Consider the following 11,637-nt stretch of genomic DNA (forward strand, 5'->3'; position numbering starts at 1 on the left):
ACTCAACTTCAACAAACGTTTTCCAGCCTCATTATTTGATTTCAATATAAGTTACCCCCTTGACAACTTTTGATCTATTTGGTTTTATCTAAAACGAGAAAAAAGGATGACCCCTAAAATGAAACATGTTTCTTCTATAATACTCTCTCCATTTCATCTGTTTTATATTATAAGTTGTTTTGATTTTTTTTAAACATATTTAAGTTGTCAAGTTTATAAAAAAAATTAGCAACATCTCTAACGTCAAATTAGTTATATTAAATCCAACATTGAATATATGTTGATAATATATTTATTTTGTGTTGTAAATACTATTGTGTTTTTTTGGGTGAAATACTATTGTGTTTTTACTATAAACTTAATTAAACTTAAAAAAATAATTAAAAAAAGTCGAAGTGACTTACGTTATGGCACACATAGAGTAATTGTCGATGCGCACCGGCGCAGCGAACAGGTTGGTGGCCTTGTGGGATCTTGGTGCCCCTCCTAGGTTGGCAGTGGATTTGTTCGACCGAGCGGCTGCGCTTCCGGTGTACTCGTGTTTCCACTCTGGGCTTGGCTCAATCTCAGGTGCAGCGAAGTACAGTGCGCGGCACACTGTTTAACAGTTTAAAAAGAGTGAGTGTGGAAAATGCGAGAGGGAAGTTGGGAAGAGGCTCTTCCGAGCACAGCCTTAGCTAGCTGGTGATGGAGCGGACGCGACGGTGGCCGGGGCTCGTGAGCTAGGTCGCCGGGCAGGTGCGCGCGACACGAGGTCGAGCAGGTAAAACGCAAAAGGCTGTAGGCTTGGGCGGCTCGGTTTGGTGGGCTGGCGGGAAATTGGGGGAAAGACGGCCTGACCTGCTTGGTCGGTTGGGCAGGCTGGCTCTGGTGGCTGGGCCATAATGGCTTGGTTGCCGAGCTGGTATCTCCGTATCTTGTGGATGGGCCAACGGCGGCGTGGTGGAGGAGCTGGCCGGGACCGTGTGACGACGACGAGGATGACCTGGAGCCGTCAGCGGCGCTGTGGAGGGGCCGTCGGTAGCACGGCGGAGGAGGTGGTGGGATGGGGGGATGCGGGAGGGGCGGTGGAGTTGAGTTTGCAAGTGGGCAATGCGCGTGGCGGGTGGGTGAAGGAGTAGATGTCGGTGGTGAGGAGTAGTAGGAATCGGCTCAGTGGGGGGATCTAGAGTGGAGTGCGCGGCGGGGGACGATGGTGGTGGTTGCGGGTGGCGGCGACGAGTGGGCGGAGGTAGGGCCAGCCCTGGGCCTAGGTCGGTTGTGCGACCGCCTAGGGTTAAGGCTGACAGGGCGTGATTACCACCCCTTCCCCCCTCCCCCTGCGGGCAGCCTAGCCCAGTGAGCAAGCGCAGCCTAGGAAGGAGGGAGGCGCGGTTGCGTTGCTAGGCCAGGAGTGAGGGCGCTGCCAGGCCGCGACGCGCGTCTCCTCCGCTTTGTTTCTCCTTTTTTTTCGTGAGTCTTGCGCGACTCCTGACTGCACAACCTAACCGCGACACGACACGTCTACTCCTCTCTGATATTCCCTCCGCGCAGAGCAGACCGGGGAGGCACAAGCACTTCGCCGCCTCACCGAGTTGTCAGGCGGCGGGCGCCTGGCCGGCTGGCTGCCGGCACGTCGGGCCGGCCTCTAATCGCTGACGCCTCACGCCTCTTCCCATCTCCACTCTCCATTCTCTTTTAGCCCTAAGTCCTAGGAAAACTAAGGTGTTTTTTGTTCTTGTGTTATTTCTTCGATTTTTCTAAGAAATTTAGGTTAGCAACTTATTACTTATGGACTTAGGATTTTCTTGCTTTGCATCATTGCATGATTTTCCCACTCCAAAAGTTAGATTATTTAGGCTATAATTTTTATGGTTATTGTTGTATAATTTACTTTGCAATTTTACTATTTCTGGTGTTACAATGTTAAAATTTTATTTTCGGGTGCTCAGAACGGCTTGGCTATGTGCAGCATTGAGAAGAATATCTTAGAGAGCATTGATCTCCAAACTTTCATTAATGATTTCGCTTCGAGAAATGCGCGAAGAAACTCTTTTTATAAGGGATATAGGATATCTGTGGTCTCCTATTAAGCTATTCATACTACTTTGTTTCTATGGTGTTATTTTTGTTGTCAATTATACCATCGATATTATTTATCGAGAATAAATTGCTATATCAAACTGCTTGATTTATTGTTTACCATGTTAGAAATATTTATTTGTGTCACTATATGGTATATGCGTTTTATAGAACTCCTTATGGGCCTATAGTGTCAAGTTCGCCTAGGGCCTCCCAAATCTCCGGACCGGCCCTAGGCGGAGGAGTCATTTACGGAGGATGAAACCGTCCGCGCAATGCGCGATCTCTGTGGAGATGGTGATGGGTGCATTACGCGATGGGTTTGTGGTCCAGTCCGTTGGATATTACGCGTGCCTGTCATATACGTTTGTTGTGCCAGAAAACAAGAGCACCATTACTGATTTTTTTAAGGACTTGTTTAGTTGGGGAAAAATTTTAGGTTTGGTTATCACATCGGATATACAGACACACATTTGAAGTATTAAATGTAGTCTAATAACAAAACAAATTACAGATTCTGCCATGAAACCGCGAGACGAATTTAGTAAGCCTAATTAATCCATCATTAGCAAATGTTTACTATAGGACCAAATTGTCAAATCATGGTGTAATTAGGCTTAAAAGATTCATCTCGCAATTTACACGCAAACTGTATAATTGGTTTTTTTATTCCACATTTAATACTCCATGCATATGTCAAAACATTAGATGTGATGGGTGAAAAGTTTTTATTTTGGGAACTAAACAACGCCTAAGTAGCAGAGATTTATATGATAGCGTGCGAGAGGGTAAAAAAAGGCAATTTTTGTTACAAGACATCGCAGGAAGGCACTTTTGGGGTAAGACACTCTATAAATGTGGTTATTTGCCAGAAGACACTCCAATTCTTAATCTTAAAGATTGTAAGATGGCTGTTAGAATTGCTTGGTCTTGTCTTTCCTTTTTTTGACTGAACACTCAGAAGCCTATGCTATCCACTCTCTTCCTCTCCTCTCTCCTTGTCTAGGGTTCATCCCCACACGGTCGTCCTCTCTCCTCCCTTCCCCAAATATTCCCAAATCCACCCCAAGATTTCGTGGGCATTGCATTGGGCATCAATTTGTAAGGTAAACCCCCTCGAAAAACCCAAATTTGCTCAACCGGGCTTTCATTTCTCTTGTGTATTTTGGTTGAAACCATGGATTGATAAATTTGGCTCGAGATGCGGTGTGAATTAAGGAATGTGGGTAAGAATGTAATATTGTAGTTCAATCTTCATGTTGGTATGGACGATTCATATACGGTGTTGAGAATTTAGTTATAAGGTTGACCTCCTTCAAAAACCCTAATTTCCCTAATGTTTTACTTTGTATTTTGGTTGATTTGGTTCTAACCGTGATTTGGGGAATATGGCTCGGGATGTATTATCAATCGAGGAGTATATAATATGTACCTATATATTATATGGAGGAGAGACCAATTCGGTTGCATGATAGATTAGTTCTAGGATATGTTCTAGTATATATGTGATAATGCTTATTTGTAGTTTGGAGTTGAATAGATGGTTTGATGAAAAAACCGACTTATGTTAAATTTGTAGGTATAGTTGTTGGTTAATTGCAATTGATATAGCGATAAACATTTTTGCAATTTTAGGATATTAAGGAAGGGTGTTGTTAGCTATTCCCCTGAGCAGCTGCCAGCACCAGGTGTAAAGCGCCCTATGTGTTGGTGTGGGGATGAGTGTTGTTTTCAGCATAGTCATGACTAGGATACCTATGGCCAGAGGTACTGAATGTGCCGCAACTATGCATATAGCCCAGAGAAACCTAAGCATGTGCCTAAGGGAAAGGAGGGAAAGACAAAGATGGCAGTGAAGGTAAATTTGTTAATTTTCTATTGTTTCATCTTGAATATATGCAACTTTGTCGTGAAGATATAATTTGTGATGTAATGTATATGCACCTAAATCCCTCCTCCTCTTTGTGACTTTGTGGAGTGGATTGACAAGGAGATGGATGAGTTCCATACGAGTATGATTTGGCAATGGCGCGAGTGGAATGAAGAACGTGAGAAACGCCAATGCCAGCATGGGCAATGGAGAAGACTGAGAGGGAGAGGAGAGAAGAGTTGGAGCTAAGGGTGTTGGCAAGACACAAGAAGGAAGAACGCGCCGAATATCAGGCAAGAAAGTTGGCTAGGGCGCAGCGTGCAAAGGATGCGGGGTCGGAAGCGGCAAGGAAGGGCAAGTACCCTTGGTGCACCCAGTAGTGCAATGGAAGTTGTTACCGAAATTTCAATTCCTTAAGACATGTAATAGTGATACTTTGAGACGTTATCGCGTTGAACTATACGCGTGTAATAATGATACTTAATAGCCTTTTGCGTTGACAGTGTTGCGATTCATCGGAATCTTTACTCTAAGACATTGTATTCGGTTTGAATTCCCTAAGGCTTGTGATAGTGAAACTTTAGAACATTTCCCGTTGAAATATTCCGGTGATTCATAAGAGTATCCTATTTGACATAGTGGACAAGATCTTTTAATTAGAGATTTTTAGTGCTAGCTAGTAATATCATGTCTTTGTGTATATAGATAGGGTATTGTCACGCCCAGAAATTCCCGAATAGAATTCCAACCAGAATGTGCATTAAAACCCCTGTCCAGGACAGGCCAGACCAGGGTACACAAACGACAATATTGACATACAGATCCACGTCTTACAAACAAAAAGTTTTACATAAATACATCGGAAATTAAAGGGATGACTGAAACTAAGTCTTACTTGGATAGCAGCGGGCAACACCACTCCACAGGCATCCTCGACGGCACGGACGAAGTCTACTCCTCCGAGTAGCCACCATCTGACGCATACTCGAACTCTGGGGTTGGGAGATAGAGCAAGACTGAGTACTACCCACTGTACTCAGCAAGTCATACCGGAACGGAGGGTATGATGCAGAATATAACCAAAGACCCGTGTCCATTGCGCCAGGACCGATGACTAGCATATCTATAGACCTAGACTAGGTCCACATATACCCTTGTAACCATACTCTTTCGGTATCAATAAAACCAACAACTTGCTTGATAACTTAGGGTCATTATTCTAAGGAGTGAAGAGGGCCTAAACCTGCAGAAATATCTCTCTTCGTCTGATTGACATCTCCCTATAAAGAGACAACACACAAACAAGAGCCAGGAATACGTTTCTTATACTCCCTCCATTTCAGGTTATAAGACGTTTTGACTTTGGTCAAAGTCAAAGTACCTTAAGTTTGACTAAGTTTATAGAAAAAAGTAGTAACATTTTCAACCTAAGACAAATTTATTATGAAAATATAAATTTATTATTATAAATATTACTATATTTGTCTATAAACTTAGTCAAACTTGAAACAGTTTGACTTTGACCAAAGTCAAAACGTCTTACTCCCTCCATCTACTTTTGATAGTCATATTTTATCTTGGCACACAGACCAAGGATAAGTAATTATATTTATCATTCATTTAAATATGCTACTAGTTATTCGTCGTAAACAAGCGATTCATTAATATTTACATTTCTCGATACTCATGTAGCCAATCTTGTATGGAAGAATGGAGAGTCACGCATTAAATCTAATTAAGTCATTAAGAGGATAGGTTGTTGGATTGAAATATGACTATCAAAAATAAATTTTTTAGATTTAGAAATATGCCTATCAAAAGTAGATGGAGGGAGTATAACCTAAAACGGAGAGAGTAGCTTATTGTCAAATATTTATGGATGATGGCACTGTCCATATGAAAAATCATTAATTGGCTCAATCAGCTTTCCACATAAATCTATGTCCTAATACCAACGAACTGATCTTTTATGTGATGAGTTTGCTTCAGTTTCTTTGTTCTTGAATGCAGTAAAGTTTGGCCTTTTATCTTTCGGCAGAGCGAATTGAAAGTCATGCACAGCCAAAGATAATTTTGAATTTTGGCAAAGGTTAGGACAAGGAAAAACTGTATTATTTAATTTGAATTGTACACTTCGTCAAAAGTAATTCAACTATATATATCTGCCGTTCCAATAATGTTACAGAACTACGTAACATAACTGCAGTTTAATAATTACATTCTGTACAAGGTATATAGTCCTGTGGGTTTTTACCATTTTAATTAAAGTCCCTATATATATTGGCATTACCTGCCGTTCACAATTGTTATGGTTACATCGTTTATGCTACTAGGTGCAGTATTAGACAGCTCTCCATGTTTCACCCTTACATTAAAGAATGCTGGTTGTTTGGGCTCAGGTAGAATTTTCAACTCGCTTGAAAGCATCTTAACAACTGCGGACATGGTGGGACGATCAACCGCATTCTCTTGAACACATAAAAGTGCAACTTTCATACATTTCTTTATTTCCATCATTTGACCTTCACTTACTAATGATGGATCTACAAGTTCATGCCAACTTCCATCCTTCCATAGCTGCCATGCCTGCAACAAGTTTGATGTGATGAGCTATTGTGTGCAATTTCAGTGAATGAGAATTTTGAGCCATGAGCCAAGTTAAGGCGGGTTTCATAAAGCATATGCTATAATTTTTCAAAATGAAGACCGACTATCATAAAATTTTAACTATTATTGCACTCATGCATGCACAAACCGTGTAGTTCATACATATTCCCAGCAGTGTGCTCGATTATTGTGTATCTTTAAAATGAATATATTAGTCTCTTATACTAAATTTTTAAAAAAACTTACATAGCCAAGGAGGTTGAAGAAGTCCCCATATTGGTGAAACCCAGCGTTTCTTTTCCCACTAATAATCTCAAGAACCAGAACTCCAAAGCTAAAGACATCCGATTTCAGCGAGAAGCAACCCTCAGATGCATACTCAGGAGCCATATACCCACTGAAATCAAAACAAAATGCATGCACATGTTAAAACACCTCAGTCTGGATCCACCAAAATCATAATAAGAGATAAGTCTGTAGTACAACCCTCAAACGTTGGAATTGTCTTAAAAGACACCCCTTAACTATGTAACCGGATATTTTACACCCCTCGACATACTATCAAAACCAACCAAAATACCATGTGGGTTCAACACACAGCTTGGTTTTAATAATGGTTTTCATGATTTTGATATCGAAAAATATATGTTTTTTTTTCACTCACATTCAAATACTATTCACATATCATCCAAACTAGGAGACATAAGTAAAAAAAATTGTAATAATTAGCTGTAGCTTTTTGAGCAAAGGCCAGAATGTTATTCCATTATTAAAAAATACAAGTAAAAAAAAGAATTTGGATTTCAAAATCATGGAAACCACCATTAGAACTGGGTTATATTGCCCTTAGGTTGTACGTTGAGGGGTGTATGTGTTCGGTTTGGTAGAGTTAAGTAGTGTTTTTTAAGACAAACCAGATAGTTGAGGGAGTAAAATGAGCTTATCCCTAAATCACTTGGACTAGCTAAATAACAAATTTGAAAGGTGAATTAACTCTTACTAAGTGCCCACCACCCTTTTTGTATTTCTTTGGACATCATTTGAGTCAAATATCTTAGCTAACCCAAAGTCAGAGATTTTAGGATTCATGTCACGGTCTAGTAGAATATTGCTTGCTTTTAAGTCTCTATGTATGATGCATAACCGGGAGTGTTTGTGGAGATACAAAAGCCCTTGTGTTATTCCTTCTATTATGTTCAGGCGTGTTTTCCAGTTGAGCAATGCTGCTCTTTTCAGATCTGCATAGTGAAGTATAAGGATATATGTTACTATTTATTTGATGCTATATATATAGAAAATAACCACATTTTTTGAAAAACAATGTATAAGCATACCAAAGATGAAGAAGTCTAAACTCTTGTTTGGCATGTATTCATATATTAGTAAGTTCTCTTCTCCTTGAATGCAACATCCTCGAAGGTTTACTAAATTGGTATGTTGTAGCTTTGCAATAAGTTGAATTTCATTTTTGAACTCAACCAGGCCTTGACTTGAATGTGCAGCAAGTCGCTTAACTGCTACCTCAAGCCCATTGGGCAATTGGCCCTGCATTTTTTTTCAAACAAAGTTCAAGTAGTTCATACTTCAAGTAAACATGTATTGAAGATTTTTATGTGTGTGTATATATCTAATTTATTTTACCTTGTATACGGAGCCAAAACCTCCTTCTCCAAGTTTCTTATCTTCCGAGAAGTTGCTAGTAGCATCTTCTATCTGAGAGAAATCAAATAGCATAAACTCTGAATCGCTTTCTTCTAGTCTCCAAAGCTTTAATACTTCTTCTCTGGCCATTGTATCCTTTTTTCGCAACATTGATTTGTCTAAAGCAACAAATACGTTATTAAAAGGCTAATAACACAAGAGTAGTCTGTCAGAACTCAGAAACAATAATTATATTACAATTTAAAGATTTGATAAGTTGATTTCTATAACTCACGGTTTCTTAATCTCCTTATCCATGCAAAACAGAATATGACGACAGGGCAAAGTGCTATCAGTGGCACAAGCAAAGCAACTGTCAACACCTTCTTTCTCCCTGCAAGGAAATCTCATCTCCAAAAATAATTATACATTGCTCATAATTTTATTTTATATTCTCATTACACATGATGAAATAACTTCAATACCCCATTTGGTTGTGAGCGAGGGGAGTGGATACGGGCAGCGGCGTAATTTTTATCGTGTGGTGGGGCGTTGGCTTGGTTCGGCTCGGCTCGTGGCTGTCTGATTTTTTTAAACCGGCATCTATAGATTATCTAAAACTAGCACCTATAACACATGTTACTTTTACTTATCGTTATCGTAGTATACTTCTACAGCAACGCACGGGGTTTCACCTATAGTTGGCCATAAGGCCCGACAGCCCGGCCCAGGCACGGCATGGCCTGATCGCTGTCGGGCCCGTGCCGGCACGGCCCGGTTGTTGGGCCATGCCTGGGCCTATGCCTTGGCACGGTGGGCCGGACTGGCACGGCACAAACTTTAGGGAGGTGAAATAAACTTATTTTAAACCACCTATAAGACAAGGCACAAAGAATAGGGAGGATAAATAGACGTATTATTTGGCACGGCCCAAAGTGTAGGGACATTAAATAGACTTGTTTTAGTTATATATATGTCACAACCTAAAGAGGAGGGAGGGGAAACAAACTTATTTCAAAGAAAGCACAATGGACTATCCGTGCCTTCGGGCTGGTCCGGCACGGCCCGACCCTTATTGGGCCGTGCCTGGTCCACAGGTGGAGCACATGGGCCGGCCCGGCAAATCTTGGCCCGGGCAAGACCGGGACCAACTATAGTTTCACCTAGTATATATAGTATATATAAAAGGTGACTGTCCAAACATACCGGAACGTGTCTCCGTCACCGGCGGAGGCGGCGGTGGGCTCGATGGCGCCGTTGAGTTGATCTCCGACAGTGACCCGATCTTCAGCTTGGGCTCCCCGCCGTAGAACTTGTACGTGTCGTACCTGTAACCGCAACGGGCGCCGATGTTGCGCACGCCGGAGACCGAGCCGTTGAAGGTGGTGTTGCCGACGAGGTCCTGCAGGCACTGCCGGCAGTCGCCGCCGGACATGTCCGGCGTGCACTGCATCAGCGAGAACAGCGGCGGCGTGACGACGTCCATCCGCACCGTGGTGTACCACCTCACGGCGGCGGCCCCGCCGCCCGTGGAATTGTACGGCACGGCCCACTGCATCGTGTAGCTCAGGAGCGCCCTCACGAGGGTGACGAAGTCGGCGCCGCCGCCGCCACGCCGGGTGGAGCGATCGACGTCGTAGAGCCTCACCTGGGCCGGGTTGGCCGGAGAGGAGAGGAAGTCGTCGCCGGAGAAGTAGAGGAGGCAGGGGTCGTAGTAGACGGCCACCTCCTTGCTGTAGGGGCACACGCTCTGCGCGTCGCGGAAGGCGCGGGAGGCGCAGTCGGCGCACGACGACGACGAGGCGTTGGCGGAGGCGGTGTCGCCTCTGCAGAGGGTCAGGGCGAACACCCTGTCGGGCTCGGCGTCGCCGCCGCCGGCGGCGTCCTTGGCGAAGAGTGCGGGGGAGGAAGACGACGCGGTCGACGGGAGGGTCGCGGCGAGGGCCTGCAGGTTGGCCTGGTATTTGCTCCCGGCCGTGTAGTTGCCGCTGCTTCCGCAGTAGTGCTGCCATGGTGGGTCGCCGGATGCAATTGCAGCCAACGGAAGCAGCAGCATCACCAAGACCAGCGGTAGAACGGTCAAAATGGCCATTGCACAGTGACCGACACACTATATTACTCTATAGTTGGCCATGTGGGCCGCCCGGCACGGCACGGCCCAGGCCCGGCCGTGCCTGGGCCGAGGCTTGTCGGGCCGGCACGGCCCGACCGACGCACCGGGCCGTGCCGTGCCAGCCCACGTGCCGCCCTCACGGCCCAGGCACGGCCCAACACGCCTCGGGCCGTGCCGGGCCGGCCCGAAGGCACGATGGGCCGTCGTGCTTTTCCTCAGAATAAGTCTAAATTTCCTCCCTCCTATTGGGCTGTGACATATGTACAGCTACAAAAAGTCTATTTTACCTCCCTCTTCTTTGGGCTGGGGTATATAAATAGCTAAAATAAGTCTATTTAAGGTCCCTATTCTTTAGACAGTTACGTTTATATGTCTATTTTTAGTCCCCATACTTTATGTACCGGGCCTGGCCTGCCGGCCCATCGTGCCGGGCCGGCCCGACCGTGCTGGGCCAGCCCAGCGTGCCGGTGGGGAGGCCCAGGCACGGCCCGACGGTCGGGCCGGGCCAGCACGGGCCCGACCCAAGTCGGGCCGTGCCGTGCTTGGGCCGGGCCAAAAAGGCGTGCCGTGGGCCGGGCCTTCGGGCCTCGGGCCTTATGGCCAACTATATATTACTCTAGTTTGGCACACATCGCGGCTGATATATAATACAGTTAGCCCATATTTATAGTGTGTCCACTGAAAATTATAGACCGCGTCAGCTACTTTGATCCATAATAAAAAAGAGGGAAGATGTGTGCCGGTGCTCTGTCGTCCAAACGGCGGTGAGGAAGGTGATACGTGTCCTACGATGTGACTTGTCCATAGATGGTAGAGGTTGGCAACGAAGAAAACCAGAACATCAAGAATAGGCCTGCAACAACGTGTCCCGATAGAGAGAGAAATGACAATGGCAAGCACTGTTGATGAACATGACCGGAGGAGTATACATCAAAACGCGTTACCGGATGAGGGGATTCCTTTTTCCTTGAACACGCAGGAAGAACGAAAGAGAGAGAAACAACGACTAACATAGTTTATTGTCTTCCCTACCCGAAACAAAAAAAACATATGAGGAGGGAAGGTGGGCGACGGTGCTCCAGTAATCAAACGGCGGTGAGTAAGGTAGCTAGACATGTCCCACAATGTGACTTATCCATAGATGGTGATCGGCAACGAAGAAAACCAGAACAACGGGAACACGACCAGCAACGGCATGGTCCCATAGAGAGAGAAACGGCAACGACGATCTCTTGTGGTGAACACAGCCGGGTGAGTACATCAAAACGTGTTCACGGACATAAGTTTTTTGTTTTCCTTGAACGCTCAAGAGGAAGGGAACATAGGGGAGAGGAGGGGCTCCAGG

General features: G+C 44.5%; 1 protein-coding gene across 1 annotated transcript; it reads right to left on the reverse strand.

The window, feature by feature from the left end:
- Positions 1–6,098: 6,098 nt before the first annotated feature.
- On the reverse strand, positions 6,099–10,271 carry LOC9267017 (cysteine-rich receptor-like protein kinase 10). The gene is made up of 7 exons (XM_015790698.2): positions 9,386–10,271; positions 8,475–8,573; positions 8,180–8,358; positions 7,873–8,083; positions 7,539–7,776; positions 6,785–6,935; positions 6,099–6,517 (listed from the first exon to the last, which is right to left on the reverse strand). Exons 1-7 carry the CDS (start codon positions 10,269–10,271, stop codon positions 6,218–6,220), a joined length of 2,064 nt encoding a protein of 687 aa, XP_015646184.1. The 3' UTR covers positions 6,099–6,217.
- Positions 10,272–11,637: the final 1,366 nt, after the last annotated feature.

The sequence above is a fragment of the Oryza sativa genome, chromosome 7 (genome assembly GCF_034140825.1).
Source record: "Oryza sativa Japonica Group chromosome 7, ASM3414082v1".
Classification (NCBI taxonomy): domain Eukaryota; kingdom Viridiplantae; phylum Streptophyta; class Magnoliopsida; order Poales; family Poaceae; genus Oryza; species Oryza sativa.

Coding starts and splice junctions, on each gene's coding strand:
- LOC9267017 (XM_015790698.2), bottom strand. CDS start 10,271: ATGGCCATTTTGACCGTTCTACCGCTGGTCTTGGTGATGCTGCTGCTT. Junction 8,359..8,474: donor GATAAGGAGATTAAGAAACC/GTGAGTTATAGA, acceptor TTGTTGCTTTAG/ACAAATCAATGTTGCGAAAA. Junction 8,084..8,179: donor GTTTTGGCTCCGTATACAAG/GTAAAATAAATT, acceptor AAAAAAATGCAG/GGCCAATTGCCCAATGGGCT.